The 24,168-nt window shown below is 47.3% G+C and overlaps 1 protein-coding gene across 2 annotated transcripts; it reads left to right on the forward strand.

Annotated features, from left to right (window-relative positions):
• The first annotated feature begins 2,570 nt into the window (after positions 1-2,570).
• GRIPAP1 (GRIP1 associated protein 1) lies at positions 2,571-23,799 on the forward strand. 2 transcript variants are annotated; one of them, XM_054566452.1, is made up of 26 exons: positions 2,571-2,632; positions 4,897-4,963; positions 5,101-5,162; positions 6,074-6,100; positions 6,922-7,029; positions 9,804-9,954; positions 10,771-10,955; positions 11,154-11,201; positions 12,071-12,102; positions 12,203-12,250; positions 12,391-12,490; positions 13,947-14,024; positions 14,225-14,317; positions 15,083-15,217; positions 15,991-16,086; positions 16,357-16,569; positions 16,705-16,818; positions 17,617-17,694; positions 17,793-17,888; positions 18,012-18,068; positions 18,173-18,272; positions 19,796-19,926; positions 21,028-21,150; positions 21,279-21,372; positions 22,230-22,384; positions 23,255-23,799. In XM_054566452.1, exons 1-26 carry the CDS (start codon positions 2,591-2,593, stop codon positions 23,345-23,347), a joined length of 2,526 nt encoding a protein of 841 aa, XP_054422427.1. In that variant the 5' UTR covers positions 2,571-2,590; the 3' UTR covers positions 23,348-23,799. The 2 variants fall into 2 exon arrangements, with proteins under 2 accessions (XP_054422427.1, XP_054422428.1); XM_054566453.1 differs by lacking the exon at positions 6,922-7,029.
• The last annotated feature ends 369 nt before the right edge of the window (positions 23,800-24,168 follow it).

The raw sequence follows: 24,168 nt of genomic DNA on the forward strand, positions 1-24,168 counted from the left end.
TTAAATTAAGATACATCTACAAAATAGGGTACTACCTAGCTGAGAAAGAGAGATTATCAAATGGAAAATGCAAAGTGTGCTATTATTCATGCAGGATAAATTAGATAATATACATGTATGTGCTCTTTTGTACAAAAAAGAAACACAGAAAGGATAAACAAGAAAGTAAATAGATTGGTTACCTTAACAAGGGTGGGAAGCCCAAAATGAAATTCAAACAGAAACAAAGGAACCCAACTATATTTTAAGTGAATCACATGGCTTCATTGAAGGGGGGAGGGAGGGGAGAACTAGCTCATGTAATTTTTTAAAAATGTTTAATTTTACTGATTTTTTAAAAGAGAGAAACAGTGATTTGTTGTTCCAATTACATATGCATTCATTTATTGATTCTTGTATGTGCCCTGACCTGGGGATCGAACCAGCAACCTTGGTGTATCATAATGATACGCTAATCAACTGAGCTACCCAGCCTGAGCAGTAATTTTTGGTTTTTTGGAGAGAGGGGAAGGGAGGGAGAATGAGAGGGAGAGAGAATGAGAGAGAGATAAACAACGATGTCTGGGAGATATATCGATTGGTTGCTCTCACACGCCCCCAGCTGGGGACTAGGCCCACAACTCAAGCATTTGAGCTGACAGGGAATCAAACCAGTGACCTTTTGGTTCACGGGCCAGTACTCAATCCACGGAGCCACAACAGCCAGGGTTGGAGCATCTGGTACTGAAAGAAAAAAAATGATAGGAGCAAGTCAAAAGGATACGGAACTCAACTTGAAGGAGCTCCCACTGGCCAAATCTGGGACAATTTGGGCGTCAAAGGAAATGATATTGATTATAATTCATTGAATAAAATAAGAATATGAGTGTACAGAAATAAATACTTACATAAATGAGAAAGAAGAGAAAATTCTTCCTTACGGTAGAACAGCAACTAATAAATACCAAAGGAATGTTGGTTTTAGGAAATCATCAACAGATGCCGAAGTCAATGTTTCAAAAATTTTATATATAGAGGTAGAGTGGTAAAGCAAAGTTGGCAAAATGTAAACAATGGATGAACCTGGGTAAAGGATACATAGAATTTCCTTGTACCATCCTTGCTTTTCTGTACATTTAGAGTTATATCAAAATTAAGTCTCTTCCCCCCAAATATAAAAGAAAATAGGAAGTGTTCTAGTACTGATATGTTGTCACTAACCATGCTGATTTTTTAATTTCCCAAGTAAAAACTACTGTTTGGCTAGCAGGGGGTTGCAGAGAGGGACCATAAACCACAAGAGGCTAATAATGCACTTTAATACTTAAATTTGAATGTTTCTAGTGTTTCACCACCCTGTTTTTGTTTTGTAAATCAATGAAATATCTATTTTGTTATAGTTTTATATAACACTAGTTTAATTTTTTTTAAAGTTTATTCATTTACTTTTAGAGAGAGGGGAAGGGAAGGAGAGAGACAGAGAAACATCCATATGCGAAAGATATTTAGATTGGTTGCCTCTCACATGCATGCCCCCAGCTGGGGACCTGGCCTGCAACCCAGGGGTGTGCCCTGACCAAGAATCCAACGGGAGACCTCTCAGTTCACAGGCCGGCGCTCAGTCCACTGAGCAACACCAGCCAGGGCGAATTGTTTTTTTTAAAGATTTTTCATTTGATTCACTGTCACTCTTCCTTCTCAGGTATTTTATTTTATTTTATTTTATTTTATTTTATTTTATTTTATTTTATTTTATTTTTTTATTTTTAATCCTCACCCGAGGATATTTTTATTGATTTGAGAGAGGGAGGGAGAGAGAGAGGGAGAGAGAGAGAAACTTCAGTCGGTTGCCTTCCGAATGCGCCCCGACCAGGGAGGGGACCTCGGCAACCTGTTGATATATAGGATGCTACAACCAAAGGAGCCACCCGGCCAGGGCTCCTCGTAGGTATTTAAATTTATTGGTGGCGAGATCCTTTACCTAACATGATGTACGTCATCATATTAAGGAAATCAGCATCAAATCTTAAAAGAGAAGAAGAACGTGAAGAAGGAGGAGGAAGAGGAGAAAGAGAAGAAGAGAAAAGAAAAACAGGGAAACGCAAAGATAAAAGGGAAGGAGAGGGGAGGAGACGGGAGGGGAGGGGAGAGCAGAAAAGGTCAATGGCTTCACAGGAGGTGGAATTCCCGTTTGGAGTTACACGGAAGAGGGCGGGAACAAGACCGAAGCAGAGCTTCCGCTTTCATTTCTATGGTTATTAAGTCAACCGTTCTCCTTAAAGGAGAACCGTAGAAGTGATTTTCTGTCGGCAAACACTTCCTTCCTGACGAGTCCACCTCTGACATAGGGATGCCATAGTGTCACATCAAAATGTATACTCTATGAGAGTTCAAAAGCTAGATCAGATGACCTACATTCTGATAAAATATTAAATTGCAATTCATCTGACCTGTCAGTTTCATTCTTTTCTCTGTGTCTTCGAAACGTTGAACTTCCGGAGTAGAGTTCTCCCCCTCGATTCTTGGCCAGTGGTTTGGTCCGACCCTCACAATGACAGTAGAACCCGCTGAGTCTGCGCAGAAAACTGTCGGGGGGGGAGGGGGGAGGAACATGGCGCAAGCTCTGTCTCAGGAGGAGTTTCAGCGGATGCAGGTGCTGCTCGCCGGGGAAAAGACCACCGGGATGGACTACTAGGGGCGGGGTGCAGAGAAATCATGCCACCGGCACTGAGACGGGGTTGGTTGGGATGGACCTTGAGTCTAAGGGGTTGGTCCGGAGAAGGGAAACTGGGGTTCTGTGTGGTGAGACTATTGAATTGCGAGATACTCTTGGGCTCTAAGGGGCTGAATTCTGTGAGCCTTGTGGGCAGAGGAGAGAGTCCTATAGAGTGAGGGGATACCTTACTCAGACATGAAGAGGATGAGACTTGGACCTGTGCGGGGGACACCATGGGTGGATGATGATATCGTTAGGCTTTGAGGGAAGGAGATCCTGAGAGGGAGAAACCATTTTGTTTGCAGAGGAAGGAAGTGGGCGTTGGGTCATTTACGTCATGGTGGGGGGGAGGCCTTGAGAGGGCAATACCATAACCCGGTGGGAGGTGGAAATTTTTGTGGGAGATACCATTGTGCCAGGGGAATTGGGGCAAGTCCCCACACGTTGTCATTGTTCTTGAGAGGGGGATATCTTGTGGGAGTGGTGGCAGTGGACCCCAAGAGGGGACAATACCATTGGATGGTTAGGGGTGATTAGGCCTGGGGAAAGGAGTCCCTGAATGGGTAATATCATTAATCCCTTTTAGAGAGGACCAGAGGAGCGGTACCTTGGGCCGCATGGAGTGGAGACCACCGGGGCTTTGGGGAAGTACCATAACTGGGTACTCTGACCACTTGATTTTCTTTGAGGGGGGACCCTGAGATGGGATGAAAGGCCAGAGTGGGCCCTTGTTGAGAGAATTCCTTACTGGGAAAGACCATTGGATTTTGTGTAAGGGGAGACTCTGAAAAGAGAAAACCCTGAGTAGGGTCCTGTGGAAGAAGAGAAGGAGTCTGAGTGAGGACAGGTAATCCATTGGTCTTTGAATAAGAGAGACCAGTTGTCTGTGTGTGAGGGACCCTGAGGGTGGAAGGTTGAGATCATTGGACCATGAAAGGGGAAGATTCCTATAATTTGTGCAGGTGGTTCTGAGTGAGTAAGAGTAATCCAACTGGCCCACCCAAAGCCTTGTGGAAGGAAGACTCTGAAAGATGTAGGGCCATCCCATTGGATTGTGACTAGGGAGATCTTGAGGGGGGTGGGGGCGTCTTGAGTGAATAAGGTTGATTTTATTGGGCCACGAGTGGGGGAAAAACCATTCGACTCCGATAAATAGGAACTCTAGGTGGGTGCCAAGGGTGTACCAGTTGGATTAGGACTGTGGGAGACAGACCAATGGGTCCAGGAGAGGACAGATGCCGGAATGATTCTGTAGAGGCCAAACCCTCTGACCTTTAGCACAGCACCAGTGGGATGGTGGCTGGCGCCATGGAAGGGAAAGGTCCTGGTGGAATGAGGAACAGTGGTTCTGGGAAGAACTGATATCAGTGCTCTACAGGGCTGGTAGGTAGGTGTATACTGTTTGACATGGTCCGTACTTCACTTTCCTTCAGTTCTTAAAAGGGGACTGGACATATTTTGAGAGCCTTGGGGGTGGGGACCCGGGGCAGCCCCCTTTTGCATCGTGAAATTGGTCATGAGACTACTAGGCCCTCTTCCATTGGGAAAGAAGAAGGAAGGCAACCCCTACTCCCTGATCCGTTCAGGATAGATAACACTTACCCCTGACAGAAAGATAGTCAGAACAGTGTTTAGTGTGTGACAAGGTCAGCCAGGAGGAGGAGGAGGAACTTTATTTTTTGAAGAGAGGGGAACAGAGTGAGAAAAAGAGGGAAAGAAACACCGATGTGAGAGAGAGAAACATGGATCCTTTGCCTCTCATACGTGCCTGACTGGGAACCGAACCCACAACCTAAGCATGTGCCCTGACTGGGGAATTGAACCAGTGACCTTTTGCCTTACTGGACAATGCCCAACCAACTGAGCCATTCCAGTCAGGGCAGGAGGAGGAACTTTATCCTGTGGGCATCGAGAGCCATGGAACACACATAAGTAAGAGCCTGACTAGGTCAACACATAGTGGACTGGAAGAGGAGCAAATGAGGCAGTAGGGAGATGGAGAGGTTTGGCTGGCTGTGATTATAAGTAGCACTGAAGAAGTTGGGGCTGAGGCTCTGGAATGTCATTCAGGATGTACTATGTACAGGTCTTAAGGAGTGACTAAAGAGGTACATGGAGGGTCTGTGGGGCTCAGGGGATTGGTACCATCGTGGTAAGGATAAGGACACAGCCCTGACCAAATTATTTTCTTTCCTCCAAAGGCTCAGCTCCTGGAACTTCGGACAAACAACTACCAGCTTTCAGATGAATTACGCAAGAATGGTGTTGGTGAGCCAAGGGGGTCTCATTAGATGGGGGTGGCTCTGGAGGGCAGAGGCCAAGGGAAAACACCTCAGAGGCCTGGCAGGAAGACCTTTCAGCTCCTGGCTACCAACTGAGGCTGAGACATACTTTCCCCACACCAGAACTCACCAGTCTTCGACAGAAGGTCGCCTACCTGGATAAGGAGTTCAACAAAGCTCAGAAGGTAGTTCCCTCTACCTCTCACCTATGTTTCCCTGTAGTCATTTGACTCATTCATCAGTCCAATGAGTACCTGCTGTGAACTGGACCTAATGTTACATGCTGTTATTCAAACAGTTCTCATGGAAGTCTCTTTAGTTTCCTAATTTTATCTAATTCTGCCTAATTTATCACTTAATTTTAATTTACTCTCAATTCATTTTTAATTTCAATTACTTATTCTCATTCGTTAACATCTACAGATCTAGTGGTAAATCTGCCTTGAATCTGCCTCCTCTTCTCCACTCTCTCTCCTGCTTTGTGCTCCTATTTCCCATCCCTGTCCTGGTCCTGTTGGTAAAGTGAGACTGAACCTATCTCTCCAGTCCTCTGAAGATGAGATAGCATACAAGCTATTGTGGCCCCTCAAGGCATTCAAGGCCCTCCTTTGTCTCTTTGTTTACTGCTCTGTTCCCACGCAGAGCACAATTTTATACATAATGTATGCTCCATAAATATCTGTTAGATGAAGGAATACAGAATGCAGAAAGTCTGGCAGTCGGGAAACTGGACTTCTCTTTGGTAAGGTGCTGATTTTCCCACCTGACAATGCCCTCAGCTGCTCAGCAGAGGAACAGCAGTTTCTGTGGTGTATGGCAGAGAGCCACATAGATGTGTTTGGACAGATGTAGCAATACAACCACAATGTCTGAGCCTGGGTAAAATACTAAGACCCATGAATAGCCTCAAGAGCTTAACGGAAAAGATATGAGTAGGATGCCACTCACTCACTGCATCATTCCTGTGGGCTGCAAATTGTCATGCAAGTTCTGTGGTTAAAGATGCTCCCAACCCCGACCCCCTGTTATGATTGCCTCCCCTTGACACTTGTTCCTCTCTCTTCTTCACCTTTTCTCTCCCCCCACTCACCTTTAGGCACTGAGCAAGAGCAAGAAAGCTCAGGTAAGAGGACCTGTGGTGGGTGAATGTGTCTGGGAGATTGTCTTAGTGGGAATATTTCTGTATGCCGGGATCTCCTAGTACTGGCCTTTCTCTGTGTGTGCACTTGCAACCGTGACTATCTACTCACTGCCATGTTTCTGTGTCTGTCCTTGTTTTCCTGTGTTCATTCATCTCTCACTTTGTGCCTCTCTGTCTTTCTTTCTCCCTTTCTCTTTATCCTTCTCACTGATTCCCTGTCTCTCTGTTCCTCTTCTTCTCTCTCTGACTCATGTTTCTCCCCAATACGTATTTATCTCTGCCATCATTTGTTTTTTCTTTATCTCTTTCTGACTCCATGTTTCTCTCTCCCCCTTTCCTCTATCTCTTTCTCACACATTTTTTCCCCTGACCCCCTCTCTCCTCTCTCTCTCCTGTTCTCCGTCTGTTGGTCTCTCTGATCCAATCTCTCTGTATTCCTCCTTTTTCTTTTTTCCTCTCCCTCTTCATCCTTTTCTTCTTCCCTATCTATCCCCTTTCTCTCTACCTCCCATCTTCTCTATTTCTATCTACCCCTCTCTTTCCTCCCACTTTTCCCCCGTCATGTTCCTCTCTCTTGACCCATCTTACCTTCTCTGTACCCCCTCATGCCTGTTTCCCTCCCTGTCACCGCTTTTATCCCTCATGGCATCTCTCTCTCCTTGTATCTCCTGATTTTACTTGTCTCATTCTCTGTCCTCTCTTTTCTCCCCACCCATGTCATTTTCCTCCTCCCTCTGTTCCTTTGCCCTATCTCACATCCTTTCTGCCCCTGTTGGAGACCTGGCCCATGTCTTCCACTGCAGGAAGTCGAGGGGCTGCTGAGTGAAAATGAGATGCTGCAGGCAAAGCTGCACAGCCAGGAGGAGGACTTCCGCTTGCAGAACAGCACTCTTATGGCTGAGTTCAGCAAGGTGCTGGTGCCTGGGATAGCCAAGGGGCATTTTAGGGGTAGAGGGCCACTGGGGCTGAAGCTGGAGGACCGCTGAGGGTGGTTGGACAGAGGCTGGCCCTGGATCACTGTCCATGGTGCTGAAATAGGTCCTGGATGTCTGCTGGGGGGCAGTGGTTTGACAGATGGGGCTACCGAACTGTGCTGGGTTTAGAAGGCTCCAAGCCCTGAGGTCCTCTGGTTCCTGACCAAGTCCTTTCTTTTCTCTGAGCTTTGAACTCCTTGTATATTTTGGGTCTGATGTTATGGAGCCCCAGGATGTTGGTGGGTTTTAGGTAAAGTTGTTATATTTAACATTGGATGGACAAATGTTTGAGCTGCTTCTCATTTCTCTTTCTTCCTGACATGAGCTTGGGATTCTAGTTCTACATAACTCATCCTGGATTGGATAATTCTATCTCTTCACTGATTTTAGTGTCCTGGCTATATCTGAATCTACTGGGCAGTTGGAGACATTGTCTTTTGTTCCCTGTCTCTATTGTGTATTCATGCTCAATGATTTTCTAAGTTTTTAGTATGTTTTAAGGAAAAAAAGTCTCATGACAACAAAATGGTGTTTCCAAGTCTCCATGTGAGAATGGAATGCTTAAGACCTTAAAAAACAAAACAAAACAAAACAAAGAAAACCAACCTTTAAGCAGGTACAATACCAGGAGAGGCTATTTGGCAAGTAGTAGTTAAGAGCCAGAAGGACTAGACTAAACTCTTGGCTCTACCTTTTACTAACTGCAACCTTGAGCATGTCACTTGACCTGCCTGTTTCTTGGTTCCCAGATGTTTAAAATGAAAATGATAATAATGACAGTATCTACCTTGCAGGGCTTTTGTGAGGATTGAATGTGTAAATGTCTATATACCACTTAGAACACAGCCTTGCACATAGTACCAACTATGTAGATGCTAGCTACTACTAGTATCCTTTTATTATTTTCCCTCTAAAATATTTCTTGACCATTTAAAAGTTTTATAGCTACCTTGTGGCCCTGCCCCACTTCAGCCTTTTCTCACCTGCTCTATTCCTACAGCCTGCTTGCTCACTGGTTTCCTCACTTTTAGCTTTTTCTACTAGACCAAGCCCTAACGGGTGTCCTGGCCAGAAGGTCTCATCACATCACTCCTTTAAACAACTCCTCCTAGTGGGTCCTTGCCCCCTATAGGTCAGAGCCCCTGGTGCTCACATATAGCTGACATAATCACCTTACTTCTCACTGCTTCCTGCCTTTAGCCTCAGTGGTATCATGGTTCTTACAAGGTGAGGCAGGGGCAGGTATTCCTCCATAAATCTAGTTCATGTTCCCCAGCACCTGCCCTGAGCTAGGCCCTGGGCCAAGTATAGAACCTCCTTTACTTTCTTTTTCCTCATTCTGGGAGCTGGAAGTGTTCACAGAGAGACCCAAGTTCAAGGCTTTTCTCCCTTCACCACTTATTTGCCCAGATATTTCAGCTCAGTTGTTCCTGCAGCAAATAGTTGTTGAGCACCTGCTGTGTGCTATGTGTTATGGAAATAGTTGTGAGAGGCACAAAATGGTCCCCACTCTTGGAGAGCTTACATTCCGGGGGTAGGATGGGGAGAAAGAAGATAACATAGTAAACAAATAAGTACTATAGTAGTACTGATAGCTGACAGTTATATAGTGTTAACTGTGTGCCAGGTCCTGTTTGATGTGCTTTACATTGTTCAATCATTTGATTCTTGCAGCAAGCTGATGAAATATTATTAGTATCCCTATTTAACAGGTGAGGAAAACTGAACCCCCAAGAGATGAAATAGTTTGTCCTAAGGTCACACAGCTAATAAATGGCAGAGCAGAATTTCACATCCAAGCAGTCTGGTTTCAGACTCTGCTTAAGATCTTGTGTTACAAAATGAAATGTAATTGTCATCAGAATTCATGGTCCAGAATTTTTTTTAGAGCTTTAAGAAATTAGAAACATATCAGTTAAATTTAATTGTGGTTAATGCTAGGTAAGAAAGAAATGAACAGAGTATTACGCTAGAGAGTATTGGAATTTCTGTGTTGGGGAATACTACTTGAAAGGTGACATTTGAGCAGAGCACTGAGGATGCAGCCAGTCATGTGAAGAACTGCATTAAAGCAATAATGTTCTGGGTAGAAAATATCCAAGGCAATAAAATAAAAATTCTCTGTGGGTCTTAGTAGTTTCATCTGAAAATGAGACACAGGATCTTGTCAAGTCTGCTGTGAGAACTGTATTTTAGTCAGGAGTTAATAAAGGGGCTGGCTTAGTTTTATTTGCATTGTACACCTCTCCACAGCCAAAGGCTGATGATATGGGGCTGTGGGCAGTGCTGGCCTTGGAAATGCCCTGAAAGCTGTCTGTGGTGCCTAGGCTCCCACCACAGACCCCTCCACAGAAGAGGGATGGAGGTGGGGCTCTCCGTGATGCTGACATCTTGGACCAGCAACTTCCAGTGGAGTCTGAGGTCTTGGATTGCAACTGTGAGGTTGGAGTGGGCAAACAGAAAATTGTTCTAGTATGCTCAAACTTCTGTGATTGCCACTTAACAGATGTGTGAGTTTGAAGTCATTTAACATCTGTTCCTTGGTGTTCTTATTTGTGAAGTGGGGATAATGAGTATGAGAGCATCTACGTCACAGGAGTGTTATGGGAATCAAATGAATTGTAAAGTGCATGGGCCAAGTGCTTTATACATTTCAGCAAATATTGCTCTGATTCTCTGCCATTCTGCTACCTCGCTCTTACCCTGCTCAGCTCTGCAGCCAGATGGAACAGCTGGAACTGGAAAACCAGCAATTGAAGGATGGGGCTTCCAGGGCAGGGGCTGCCCAAGCCGGGAGCGTTGTAGATGGGGAGCTGCTGAGACTGCAGGCAGAAAACACAGCCTTGCAGAAGAATGTGGCAGGTACGTGGAGGCCCTCCTGGGAATGTGTGGGACCTTGGGGCTTGAATGGGGTGTTTTCCTTCTGGGGAAAGGTGGAAAGGCTTCAGAATCAAGTTTGGCCCTGCCATGAACCCCAGTGCATGACTTTGGACAAACCATTTCACCTCTCTGAGCCTAAGCTTCCTCAATTACAAAGTGCGTATAGTGATGTCCACCACCTGGAAGACTGTAGTAGAGGTAAGAGGTGGTATCTGTCTGAGTTTAGTTCATTGCCTGGTACCTAGAAGATTTTACAGATCAGCAAATTGAACATCAGCAAGATGTTTGCTAAATGGAGAAGGGGAATGAAGGAGCATTGGGAAGATTCTGAGCCTAGATTGTCAGTGGGGTCTGAGATGAAGGCTGAGAGAAAACTTGATAGAATGTGAAATTCCTGATGTGTGGACTTTTGGAGACCAACTGGGACTTGTGAGGTAGTGGATGGTAGTTCGGAGGTCAGTAGGGAGACTAGAATGTGGCTGGGGATCAGGAGGTTATAGGAATAATTCAGCTGTAAGTAGACAGTGGAGAATGGTGGGAATGACCTTGGAGGGCTATTGGCAGGGCTCGGGAAACCAGTTTAGTCTAATTTAATGATAGACAGTATTTCAGTGGTTGGTGGAGCTCAAAAGATTTGTGATTTGTGTGGATGGGGCTGAATCTTTGCTTTGTAGGCTTGTGGTTTTTGAGGCAGGGTCTCTGCTACCTGAGGGGCTAAAGATCAATTCTCTATTTGACACATAGCAAGGGTCTTCAGAGATCACCTTATCTATCACGTATCTCTGTTCTACCCACTAGCACTGCAGGAACGCTATGAAAAAGAAGCCAGAAAGTCTCCAACTGCCAGCGAAGGCCAAGGGGACCATCTGGAGGGCCAAGCCCTCACTGCCTTGTCCCCCATGCCATTGGCAGAGGTGGAGCTGAAGTGGGAAATGGAGAAGGAAGAAAAGAAATTGCTCTGGGAGCAGCTACAAGGCTTGGAGGTGAATCTGGGTTTCTTGGAGCTGGGGTGCCAGGTGGCGGGCAGATGCCCTTACCTCTGCCTTTGATCCCGTGGAGATGTTTGTGACATCACCCTCTCGTGGGCTGATAGATGAAGGAAGCAGGAGGGTAGGGGTGGGCACAGGCCTTACCTCCCTCCTTGCTTATTAATTTTCCTTCTCTCTTTTCCTTCTCTGCAGAGCTCGAAGCAAGCTGAAACGTCCAGGCTACAGGAAGAACTTGCTAAGGTGTGGCTCGCCAAACTTTTTCTGGCTTTTGCCTTACCCCATTTCCCACCTGCTGTGCTTCCCCTAGCAAGGCAAAAGCTGGCTGAGCACTCTTCCGTAGCCTCAGTTTCGTCATCTGTGAAATAGAGATGCTCACACTAGGTCTCAGAGATGCTTTCCTTTTTTAAAAATATTTTTTAAATTTATTGATTGATTTTAGCAGGGCGGGGAGAGATGCACATCGATTTGTTGTTCCACTTATTTATGCATTCATTGGTTGATTCTTGTATGTGCCATGATCGGGGATCGAACATGCAACCTTGGTGTATGGGGATGATGCTCTAACCACCTGAACTACCCTGTCAGGGCTCAGAGTTGCTTTCAGTATGGAATCAGCTAATGTTTCACTATGTCTTGTATCTGGTAGGCCCCACTCCTTTCTTCTGTGTCCTCCAAGCTCTACTTGTTCATTCATTCATCCATTCAAGAATTTATAGACTGTAGGCTCATATCTTAGGAACTGGAGACATAGTGATATGGATGGCAGTCATGATCCTGCTTTCCAGGCCTCCCAGCCTAGCCATTCTATTACGTAGTCATTAGTAGATATGTTGGGAACATAAATGCTGGGCTTTGGAGCCCAAAGGAACTAGATGGAGATCACATTGTTGCTGCTGACCAGCTGGGCAACCAAAGACCCTTCTGAGACTCCGTTTCTCCATTTGTAAAACCAGTTATACTCCTCAGAATTGTTTTGAGGGTTCCACGGATAACATAAGTAAATTCAGCTTCCAAAAAGGACTTAGTAAGAATTATCTGTAAATATTAAGTTTATTTTTATCTTTACTAATATTATGATCATTAAAGTTTGTTTGTACCCGCCCACCCAGCTCTCTGAGAAACTGAAAAAGAAACAAGAAAGGTAAATTTCTCTTTTCCAGAGGTGGGGGAAGGGATTTGGTGGAACTAGGGAAAGGATTAACTTATGGAATTGACTCATCTATGTGTCTTTCTGTGGCCAGTTTTTGCCGTCTGCAGACAGAAAAGGAGACGCTATTCAATGACAGCCGGTAACTACCAGGGTTGGGGGTATTGGTAGACACCAGGGACAGTGCCCAACAGAATTAACTGAAGACCTCAGGAGCACAGCTGGGAAACTGGGCCTTAGGCCATGGTCAATGTACCTCCTGCTGCCCCGCATCACCCTTAGGAACAAGATTGAGGAGTTACAACAGCGGAAGGAAGCTGATCTCAAAGCCCAGTTGGCCAGAACACAGAAGCTGCAGCAGGAGCTCGAGGCTGCCAATCAGGTGAGGGGCTGAATTCTGAGATCATTTGGATGGGGACCAGGGCTGGGAGTGCAAATCAGTCTGAGAACTACAGAAACTAGTTGAGGAGTCTGAGATTTCTTGTGTTGGAAATACAGTGACTAGATAGGTCCTGGGCCTCCCAAGAGCTAGGAAAATGGGAACTGGGGAGCCCCAAGAACCTGTGGAGTTGGGCTAGGATCTACATGAAACAGAGATCCCAGGGGACTGAGGACTTGGGGTCTGTGTGCCACAAGTTTGGGTGAATCTGCAACTCTGGGGGATTTAGACAGGAGTCTAGAGAAATCTGTGGTCACTAGAGGCTGAGATCAGGAATTGGAGTGAGTGTGAAACTCCCTGGATGTTGCGTGACTTTTTTCAAAAAAATTTTTTATAGTGAGGGGAAGGGAGGGAGAAAGAGAGGGAGAGAAACATCTATGTGCAAGAGGAACATTGATCGGTTGCCTCTTGAATGTCCCCTTCCCAGGGTGCTCAACCCACTGAGCCACACCCACCAGGGCAGTTGGGTGACATTGAGACCTGTGGGGGCTGAGTAGATACAAGACTTCCAAGGATGAGACATTTGGGCCTGGAGGTTGAGTGCATTTGAGACCCTCAGGGTATTGGTCTGGGACACATAGGAGGTCGGATCACATGTGCTGGGTGGTGGGTCATGAGACATCTGGGGCCTATGAATAGAAAACTGGTGAGTGTGAGACATCCAGAGACTGGAGCAAAAGTCTAGTTGGGTCTGAGGCTCCTGAGGGTTGGGGATTGGGCTTCCCCCTAAAGTAGGCGAGTATGAAGTCTTGTGGATTGGGGAATATGGTGGCTTATGGTCTAAAGCTCTTAGGAGCTGCAGACAGAAGTCTGGGTAAAGCTAGGTATTCAGTTAGCTAGGTCTGAAGATCTCTAGAGATTGAGAACAGGAATGGCAGATGGTGGAGGAGTTGTTAGTCTTGAGACCTCACCTTGAATTGGAAATTAGGAGACTGTATGAGTTAGAGACCTCGAGGGTCTGGGGCTGTGAGTTTGGATAGGTCTGAGACACTTGGCAGCTAGGGATATGGGTTTGTCTGAAACCCTTGAGGTTGGAGTCTGGAGTTTGGGTGAAGCTGGAGTCCCTGGGGGCTAACTGTGCCTGAGAATCCTGGGGCCTCTAAGCTGGAGTCTGGGTGAGCATGAGACCTATTATGGATGGGGGCTGAGTGAGTTTGAAGTCACCAGGAGCATGGATGTTTTCTGAGGTGCTTGGAACTAGGATATAGGGGTGCTCGAGGCCCCTGAGGATAATGATCTAGAGTCTGGGTGAACCTGAGATTTCTGCTGGCTGGGTATCTCGAGACACTTAGGTGCTAGGCACATGCTGTCAGGTGGTCAAAGAGAGAGTCTGTATAGTTCTATGTACCCTAGGGGAAGCTGAGATCTAGAATGGCTTCCCCTGACCTGGTCCCCACAGAGCTTGGCAGAGCTGAGAGATCAGCGACAGGGGGAGCGCTTAGAACATGCAGCAGCTCTGCGAGCCCTGCAAGATCAGGTACGTCATACTGGCGGGCTCAGGGTAGATGGGGGTCAAGGGCAGGGGCAGTTCCAGTGGGTATTGTACAGGCAGGCCAGGCCCCAAAGGTCCTGCTTTCCCTGGTTGTAGTTTCTGTGTGTGAGTGTATGTGTCCTCCCTTGACTGTCCCCCTGTTCTGGACCCACTCTCACCCTTTGTGGGGGTGGGGGTGGGGCCAGGTGTCCATCCAGAGTGCGGATGCGCAGGAACAAGTAGAAGGACTTCTGGCTGAGAACAATGCCTTAAGGACTAGCCTGGCTGCCCTGGAGCAGGTACAGGACACTTGGGAGCCCTCGTTGATCCCTCCCCAGTTCCCTATCTCCCTCTGCTTCTGATCCACATTGGGGCAGTATAGTCCTGACCTCATGCTGTACTTGCACCTCTCTTTCTGCTTTATTCTCGGCTGCTTTCTGTTGGCTTCCACCCCTCTTCTCTTTGGCCATCCATCCCTGCTTCTCTTGCATCCATCCCTGCTTCTCCAGTAAGTGCAAGAAGTGGACTAGTCTTAAGTGTACACTCAGTGAATCATGTCTGTCTGTCTGTCTGTCTGTCTATCTATCTATCTATCTATCTTTCTCCATGTAGCCACCACCCAGATCAAGACACAGAGCATTTTGTGCACCCAAGAGCTCCTTTCTACCCCTTCCTAATCCGTACTTCCCCCAAAATAACCACCCCTCTGACCTCTAACAACATAGATTAGTTTTGTTTGTCCTTTACCTTCATGCAAATGGAATCTGGCTTCCTTTTTGTGTCTGGCTTCCTTCCTGTAGCATTATATCTATAAAGCTTATTTATACGTAGCACTGGTTTGTTCTTTTATCTCTGTGTACCATCCCTGTATATGAATATACCACGTATATCCATTCCCCTGTTGATCTTTCTCCCACTGTTTTTCTCTTTGAAATTATTCCTCTCTCTTCCTGGCTCTCTTTCTACTTCTCTCCCTGTCTCCCTGGAACTGGGAGGTTCATGCCTTGTGACTTGCCCCCAGGGGCCTCTTTCACTCCATGTCCCATCGCGACTACTTTCTCTAGATCCAAACAGCAAAGACCCAAGAGCTGAATATGCTCCGGGAACAGACTGCTGAGCTGACAGCTGAGTTGCAGCAGCGGCAGACTGAATATGAAGACCTCATGGGACAGAAAGATGACCTCAACTCCCAGCTTCAGGTGACACCTATGGTTATGACCTGTCTTCTAGTTCCTAGTGCTGGCTCAGTGGAGTTTTCGATGAAGTGCAGTGGGAAGACTGTGCAGTCAGGAAAATCTGGTTTCCAGTGTGGCCTCCCTAGCGTATTAGCACGTGTGCATCCTAGACCAAGTTGTTTCACTTCTGAGACTAAGCATCTTAAGTTAGTTACGAGAGCCATTCTGTGTCCATAATAGACAGAAGAATAATAGTGGTTTCTACTGAATACAAGTTTAGTTCTCTCTCATGTAAGAGTCTAGCTAGGTTTCCCAGGTATGCGACGCTGGCTTCGGATCCATCAACAGTGACTCAGGTTCCTTCTACATTGCTGTCCTACCACCTTCAACATAAGACTTGGCATCCAAGATGCTTGCTCAAGCTCCCTTACCATCATGTTTTTATTTTATCTGAAAAGAAGGAGGAAAGGGGGAAAAGCCCAGCATGCCCTTTTCCTTTACAATGTATATTATTATACTCACCACTTTTAATTCCATGGCTACACCTAACTGTGAGGGAGGCAGGGAAACATCAGCTAGACCACCATGTGCCCAACTACAAAGTCTATTGCTAGAGAATGAAGAGAGAATGAATACCGAAGAGCAGCTAGCAGTCTCTGCCATCTTTCTCATGTAGAAATGGAGAGGACAATACCCACTGTACAGGGTTTAGGGAGATGGTCTACCAGAAGTGTCCTGGGTGACCAGCACCTCTTTGGGGCTCTTTATCAAACTCATCCCCTTTGTCCCTGCATTAGGAGTCATTACGGGCCAATAGTCGGCTGCTGGAACAACTTCAAGAAATCGGGCAAGAGAAGGAACAGTTGACCCAAGAACTGCAGGAGGCTCGGAAGGTGGGCAGCTCGGGGAAGGCTGCAAGGGGAGGGATTGGCATGGTTCATGAGGATGGGTCAGGTGATGTGGCCCAACCCACAGGAAAGGGAAGGGACGCAAAGTGACCAGTTCCATGAAGATGGGTGACTAACAGCCAGGTCTGTGGGGATGGAGAGGAGGTGAAGTTTGGCTTATTCCTTGGACCTGGGGAGAGGGTTGTGGGCCTTCTTTGACATTGGGTGAGGATGTTGTTGACTGACATCCTCTTGCCCCTCCTTCCTGGCCCCCAGAGTGCTGAGAAGCGGAAGGCCATGCTGGATGAGCTAGCAATGGAGACGTTGCAGGAGAAGTCCCAGCACAAGGAGGAGGTAGGAGCTATCCGACTTCGGCATGAGAAGGAGGTGCTGGGGGTGCGTGCCCGCTACGAGCGGGAACTCCGTGAGCTGCATGAAGATAAAAAGCGACAGGAAGAGGAGCTCCGTGGCCAGATCCGCGAGGAGAAGGTGGGTGTGTAGATAATGATGCACTTCTGCCTCTGAAACAGGAGCAGCACAGCACTGCTGATGTGCTAGGGGATGGCATAGGTGAGGTGCCCACTCCTCTGCCTGTCTGGCCCATGATGGTCTATCTTCTCCCAGGCCCGAACACGGGAACTGGAGAATCTCCAGCATACAGTGGAAGAACTTCAAGCTCAGGTACACTCTATGGATGGAGCCAAGGGCTGGTTTGAACGGCGCTTGAAGGAGGCTGAGGTAAGTTGGTGCCTGGTGAGCCTCAGAGGCTTGCTGAGGTGGCATGCAAAACCAGGAAACAAGGAGTGGTTAGGCCCTGGAACTTTCTGAGATGCCCTGGAACTGGGTATCCCCACAGTCTCCCTGGCTCAATAGCAGCCCTGTGGGAGGGATTAGGGAATGGCCGTCAACAAGGCAGAATGTCAGATGTGCACATTTGAAAAGGCACCTCCTCTTTCTGAAATTGTACTTCTGTCACGAAATTATTGTAATATCGTAATTTTGTTTAAACAAAAACTCCTATCGCCAATTTCTGGAAAACTCCTGATAATAGCAGTACATGAGAGGTGGTGTCACAGAGCCATGAGGAGCATAGATGCTGGATCCAGTCATTTGCCTGGGTTTGAGTCCTGGCTGGGCCACTTTCTAGCTGTGTGACCTTGGCCAAGTTTCTGGACCTCTATGTGGTCTGTTTTCATCATCGGTAAAAAAGGAATAACAATAATACCCACTGTCTGGGTATTGTGGAGGGGTATGTAAAATGAGTCAATATATGTAAAATCCTTGCAACATTCCTCACCTGCAGTAAATGCTGTGTCATGTTTTATTAAATAAAATATAGATGCAAATGTTGGTCTTGGATGTGAACAGCACAGCCTCAGGTGTGACACTTCTGTGTACTGCCTAAAGACGTGCAGTGTTCCCTGCAGGAGTGTCTTTTCTGCACACCTGGGGACCCCATGCTGTAGCCCTTCACACTTCTCACCGGGTGCAGTGTCCTCTGGGGGACCATGGAGAGACCTGGGACTTGTCTTGTAGGAATCTTTGCAGCAGCAGCAGCAGGAACAAGAGGAAGCCCTGAAACAGTGTCGGGAGCAGCATGCGAACGAGCTGAAGGTGCCTGTTCCATGGTGGCATCCATCTTCGGGGAGGGGGAGGCTCTGGTGGAAGGACTGTCTCTGGAGTTGAGGCCTGAGCTGCCCTCTGCTTTGTAGAGCAAGGAGGAGGAGCTACAGTGTGTCCTGGATCAGCTCCAGCAGGCCCGGGAGGAGCGTGACTGTCACCTGAAGACCATCAGCAGCCTGAAGCAGGTTACTGCTTCCTCCATGGTCCCCAGACACACCCCAGGCCTCGGCTTACAGTAATGGGGCAGGGAGGGAACAGTGCACCCAGCCACTCGGGCACCCACCAGCCATGCTTTCTTTATCATACAGGAGGTGAAGGACACAGTGGATGGGCAACGCATCCTGGAGAAAAAAGGCAGTGCTGCGGTACGATGGGGAGGTGTCCCAGCACAGCCCTCTCCTGCCCTGCATTCCCCCACCTGTGGCCCCACTGGGCCTCAGCCCCTACCTTTCCTTCTGTGCCCCCAAAGCTCAAGGATCTCAAGCGGCAGCTGCACCTGGAGAGGAAACGGGCAGATAAGCTGCAGGAGCGGCTGCAGGATATCCTGACGAACAGCAAGAGCCGCTCCGGTGAGGGATCCAGACCTCAAGGGAGGCTGAGACCCAGGGAGGCAGGGTTTGGGCCTGAAAGCCGGAGCTGCTTCCTATACCTCACTCCACCAGCTCTCCTGTGTCTTCTGTCCTTCTTGAACTTGGTCTGTCTTTTCCCTTTTCCCTGCGTCTGTCTCTCTTCTATTTTTATCTCTTTCTGTGTCTTTCTCTTCTTTTTGCTGTGTCTCTTCTCTGTTCCTGTCTCTCTCTGCCTGCTCATGTCATCTCTCTGTGTATCTGCCTTTTTCCCCCCTCTCCAGTTTTTTTAGTCCTCTCCTTTTTTCCTCCCACCTTTGTTTTTCCTTTTTCTCTCCCTTTATCTCTCTCTCTATCTCTTCTTTCTCTCTGTCTTTTGTCTTCCTATGCCCCTGTCTGTTACCCCACAACCACCAAATTCACACTCCTGCACCTCACCCAATGTCTCTAAATGTCTTCTATCCATTCTCTCATCTATAGATATGTCCAGGGTCCCTGATGGGAAAGCCTCCATGTCTTGGTCCTCCAAGAAGTCCAAGTTGAGCTAGGGAGACAGACTTACAATCAGGCAGCAATACTGTGGTATGATCATTATGCAGCTAAAGTCCATTTTATTTCTGCCAGTTATGCCAGAAGATGCAACAACAACAAAAGTTGAGTTGCTTCAGACTTCTTTTTTTTTTAAGTAAGAAATGGCTTATAAATATGTTTAAACAAATAAATATTTTGCAATAATGGCCCTGGCGTATCTCCCATATCACAGGCTCAGAGAAAATTTGTTCCCTGTCCCCCCACAGCCAGTCTGCTCTTGTAGGAGATCCTGAGGATATGGCATCAGCCCACCCATCCTGATACCAGGAAGCAACTGCAGGAAAGCAGAGGCCTAAGCACAGTGGCCATGTTTTAAGCGACATGGCAAAAACGAATGTATCTCTCACTAAATCAATGTCTCTCTGAGGCACTCTGTCTCCTGAAGTAGGCCCTTTTTATAAAAGAAGAGTTTGATTTGTTTTGTTACAGATTAATTTATGAATCAACAAACTTACTCAGATTGTGTGCTATACATTCTTTTGTTAGGTGAAATTCAGATTTAGGTGCCTGGCTACAAGAGTTAGCTCCATCTTTTCTTCTGTCTCTGCTCTGACTCTTGTCCTTATCCAGGGTCCTCTGTCATCTGCTCCAGCTTGCTGTCTCTTAGGGATTTTATCTCTGTATGTGGCTGTTTCCCTGTGCCCTCTCTAGCCGTTTGTACCCTGATGAGTGCGTATGCCACTTTTATGTCCGTATGTGTCTACTTCATGATCTTTCCCTCATTTCTTCACCTATATTTTTCTTCTGATGTGTGTGGGCTTTCCTAGAGAGGCAGCTCCTTTTTCTGATTCTGCCTCTCCCTATCTTCCTGTCTGCCCAAGTGTCTTTTTTGCCTCTTTCCATCTCTGTCAAATCTATTTCTGCTTCTTCCTGCCAGTCGCTGCCCTGGAACCCTGGGGAATTGGGGCTCAGGTTTCTCTTCCCTCTCTGTCCAGGCCTTGAGGAGCTAGTTCTGTCAGAGATGAACTCACCAAGCCGGACCCAGACTGGGGACAGCAGTAGCGTCTCCTCCTTCAGCTATCGGGAAATCTTGCGGGAGAAGGAAAGCTCAACCATTCCAGCCAGGGTAAGGGACAAGGGAGAGCCAACAGCTCCAGCCTCTTCTACTCAAATTCTGGGACCCTCATTTTTCCCGCCGGACCCAGCACACACATTTCCTTGTCAACTTTTCCCCAAGCTCACCAGCTTAGATTCTGATTGCTAAGTAGGGGATGGGCAAATTACCTCCTCTAACGCTGTTTCGTCATCTGTGCCCTAATTCTGCCTTTCCTGGTGCCATAAAATAAGTGGTTCTTAGTAGGTGCGTCATCCCTGTGGGAAGTCCTTTTTTCCCAACTGATAATTATCACTTGCTATTGTTGTCTATTATCCCAGCTTCCTTGCCAGCTACTTTTGTTTGGAAGTAATTCTTTTATTATTCCATGTGTGCACATCATAGAAAAATTTTAAAAACATGCAATTTAAAAAAAAACCAAAAAACAAAGCATTCACATTTTCACCCAGAGATTACCACTATAAATCCTTAATTCATACCCTTCCAGGCCTCTTTCTCTTTTTTTAAGCCTAAATGAGATTATAAGTAACCTATTTTTGTTCAGCAGATCTCTACCCTCCCAGTTTGTTAATTTTAATCTCATCTAATATTTTGCCCTTAATCAGATTTTCTAGTTGGCCCCAAAATGTCATTTATTGCTGGTTTTCTATAAACCAGCATTCAGTTTCGGAGCACATGTTACATCTGGTTGCTTTATATCCCTAAAGTCTTTTGAATTTAGTGTGGTCCCTTTTTTCATAACACCAACTTGTAGAAGAGACCAGCCCAGTTGAACTGCAGAAAGTATTCTACCTTTTGGATTTTCCTGCTGGCTTTCTGGTGGTGTCATTTAGCTGGTTCCTCTCCTTTTCCTGTCAACTGGAATTTAGGTCACATGTGCTCTGGGTTCTCCATCCTCTCCATAAGGCTTTGACATGGTGGTTCCTGTCTCCCCCTTTAGGCAAAGGGGGATCGAGTCTGAATGTGCTGAGACTTGAGTACAGCCCTGGGTGCAGAGCCCACCCTTCCCCCACCAGCTTGGTTCTCTTTCTTAAACCCTGATCCTGTCAGGCTAAGGCACTGAGTCCAGAGGCACTGAGTCCAGGCTTGCCTCTCCCCTCCTCTTCCCTGCAGTCCTTATCTAGCAGCCCTCAAGCCCAGCCCCCAAGGCCAGCAGAGCTGTCAGATGAAGAAGTGGCTGAGCTCTTTCAGCGTCTGGCAGAGACACAGCAGGAGAAATGGATGCTGGAGGAAAAGGTGCTGTCTGCCTGCTTGTCCCTACATGGCCAGGAGACTGGGGCGGGGTGGTTGGTGTTTGGCCATCCTTTCTTCATGTGTGAACATGTGCAATCGAGGGGTCTGAGATGGGCTGGGCCACCCCACAGGTGAAACACCTGGAAGTGAGCAGTGCCTCCATGGCAGAGGATCTCTGCCGGAAGAGCGCCATCATCGAGACCTACGTCATGGACAGCCGGATCGGTCAGTGCCTCCTCCCCAGCCCTCGCCACTCATCCAGCCTCTCACCTGCTCCCTCCTTCCCCACTGTCCAGTACCAAGAATTCTCTCCTCTTTTCTTGGAACTCAGCAAAGTTACTGATAAGACCACAGCTGGTGGAAGGGAGATCAGGGCAGGCCTGTACTTGAGTGTCTTTCTTTCTGTTCTGTTTCTTATCTCAGCTCCTCACTCTTCTCTGGGTCTCTGCCATCTCTCCACTCTGCTTCCTCTAGTGTGTCTCTCTGCCTTCTTCCTCCTTCTCCATGTGTCTCCTCTTTATCTCTTCTCCCTATCTCTTCTTTCTGCCCCATTCTCCCTTCATATTGTCACACTGTTCCTGTCTATATTGTTCCATCTCCAGAAATTTTTTTTTTTAATTTTTTTTCAGAAATTTTCTTTCTCTGTATGTGTATACCTTTGGGGTCCCTATCTTTTCCTCACTTTTCTCCCTCCTCTTCCTCTCCTCTACTCTCTCCTCTTGCTCCCCTCTCCCCATCTTTTTTTTCTTTTGCTCCTTTCTTTCAAACCTTCTTCTCTCCCTTTTTTCCCTTATGAATCAGAATAATACCAGCTGACATGTGCTGAGACCTGACTGTGCTCTGTGCTTCACATGCAGTCATATACATTTTTCCAGCTCCATGAGTTATTATCCCCGTTTCTCAGGGCTGCACAGCCAACAAGTGACAGCCAGGGTTCACATGGCTAAGCCTCTGCCCCTTACATGATATGACTTGTCTACCACTTTTCTCCCCCACTCTCTGTTTCCTTCTTTTCTGCTCTGTCTCTGGCTATTTCTCCTCTGGTTCTGCTGAGGGGTAGCTCTCAGCCTGGGCCCTTGCAGATGTGTCCGTGGCAGCAGGCCACACAGACCGCAGTGGGCTGGGCAGTGTCCTGAGAGACCTAGTGAAACCAGGAGATGAGAACCTTCGGGAGATGAACAAGAAGCTACAAAACATGCTGGAGGAGCAGCTCACCAAGAATATGCACCTGCATAAGGCGAGTAGCCTATCAGTGTGCCCATCTGTCCATACAGCCACCTGACTCCCCAGTCGCCACACAGGCCCTAGATTATCTGCCAGTCTCCTCCATTCACCAACCACTCCTTCATCCTCATCTTCCCATCCTCCAGTCAAGTTACTATTGTCAGTTTAGTTGTTCACTTTTCCTCCTGTCCTTGCATCCATCCACTCATCCGTTCGTACCCACAGTCACCCAACTCTCCTATCAACCCCCCCTACTATTTGTCCATCTGCCCCATAACCATCTAATCATCTGCCCCGTATCTTTCCACCCATTTCCTGACCTTATGCTCTCTTTCTTACCTACTCATCAATCACACTCCTTGTCCTAGCTTTTACCCACCCACCCAGCAACCGGCCCGCTTACTGTTGCCCTTCATCTGTCCTCTGAACAGCTCATTTGTCTACCTGTTTGCCTACCATGGATCCCCCATGTGTCTACTGACACGACCACTTGCCCATCTTACCACTCAAATATTTCCCCCATCTCTGGAGGAGTTAGAAGGAATGCAGACCTGGCACCTGCTTCTGAGAAGCAAACTCACCATTTGCTAAAAAGAAGGTGGCTAGGGTGGTAGGGGGTCATATCCTCCAGTGCACCATGCATGGCAGGCGATCCTCTCCCATATCCATGTCCCTAGCTCCAGAGGCTCCCACACGCTCATACATGTACCTTTCCTGAGCCCAGCCCACTTCTGGGGGCTTTGTGAACTCCAAACACCTTTCTGTCCCAGACTAGATGTAGTTGGGTGTTGATTAATGAGGTAAGAAGGAGGACACCCCGGGCTTGGTGAGGGAGCTTCCCCTGCCACCTTCTGTGGCCCCTAATGGTTTATTTGTTTCTTAGGACATGGAAGTTCTGTCCCAGGAAATTGTGCGGCTCAGCAAGGAGTGCATGGGGTCCCCCGACCCAGACCCACAACCAGGAGAAGCGAGCTAAAGACCTTCAGGCTGCCCCCACTCCCTCCTCAACCCACCCTTAGAACACCATTCCCTTGGGCTGAAGTGGGGAAATGGGGGCTGGCACCAAAATCAAATAAGTTGGGAGACTGGACATTAAAGGGGTTGGAAGCCTGATGGCTGGTTGTTAGTGACCCTATCTTAGGGCAGTGGTCCCTGGGGAGTGAAGACCCTGAGGGGAGGGGCAGGGATGTCCAGTCCTCCTTGGCCCTGGTTCCCAGGGGCACTTGCCTTCATCTCTGCATGAGCTCTCCTTCCCAGAGACCAATTCTTTTTTATTTTATTTTATTTTTAATTTATGTTTGGGAGCCTGGCTACTCTGCATTTGGGATTGGGAATATTGGGTGGGGTGCAGTCTGTGTTCAGCATTCTAGCAATGTGTGTGTGTGTAAAGGCTGTGCAGCCAAAATATCATCTGGCCAGGTGGGCCCACCCGCTGACTGTCTGCCCTCATTCTTTCTAACCAGTAGGGATATACTGGGGGTGTTAAGGTCACACCGTTGGAATGGGGAGGGAGGTCTCTGGCCACAACTTCACTCTCCTTCACCCAGCCTCACCCAGCCTGTCTTCAATGGCTGTTGACTAGCCCCTCAAACTGAGTGGAGCAGAAATACCTGCAGATATATTTGGGTCAATGTGTATGGAGTGTGGGTATGGATGAGTGGACGGACGGATGGATGGATAAGGGTTTGGATGGACTGATGGTAAATCAATAAAAGGTATTGAACAATGATGGATAGATTAGGAAATAAATGGACGGATGGATAGGTGGTTGGGTGAATAAATGGATAGATGGATTGG

This window comes from Pteronotus mesoamericanus, unplaced genomic scaffold (assembly GCF_021234165.1).
Source record: "Pteronotus mesoamericanus isolate MK-2021 breed Mesoamerican mustached bat unplaced genomic scaffold, CSHL_Meso_final contig_173, whole genome shotgun sequence".
Lineage (NCBI taxonomy): Eukaryota > Metazoa > Chordata > Mammalia > Chiroptera > Mormoopidae > Pteronotus > Pteronotus mesoamericanus.

Excerpts from the sequence above, each read along its gene's own strand:
- GRIPAP1 (XM_054566452.1), top strand. The coding sequence starts at position 2,591 with ATGGCGCAAGCTCTGTCTCAGGAGGAGTTTCAGCGGATGCAG. Across the intron at positions 12,251-12,390 it reads ACGCTATTCAATGACAGCCG|GAACAAGATTGAGGAGTTAC; the intron begins GTAACTACCAGG and ends CATCACCCTTAG. Across the intron at positions 19,927-21,027 it reads GCTCAACCATTCCAGCCAGG|TCCTTATCTAGCAGCCCTCA; the intron begins GTAAGGGACAAG and ends TCTTCCCTGCAG.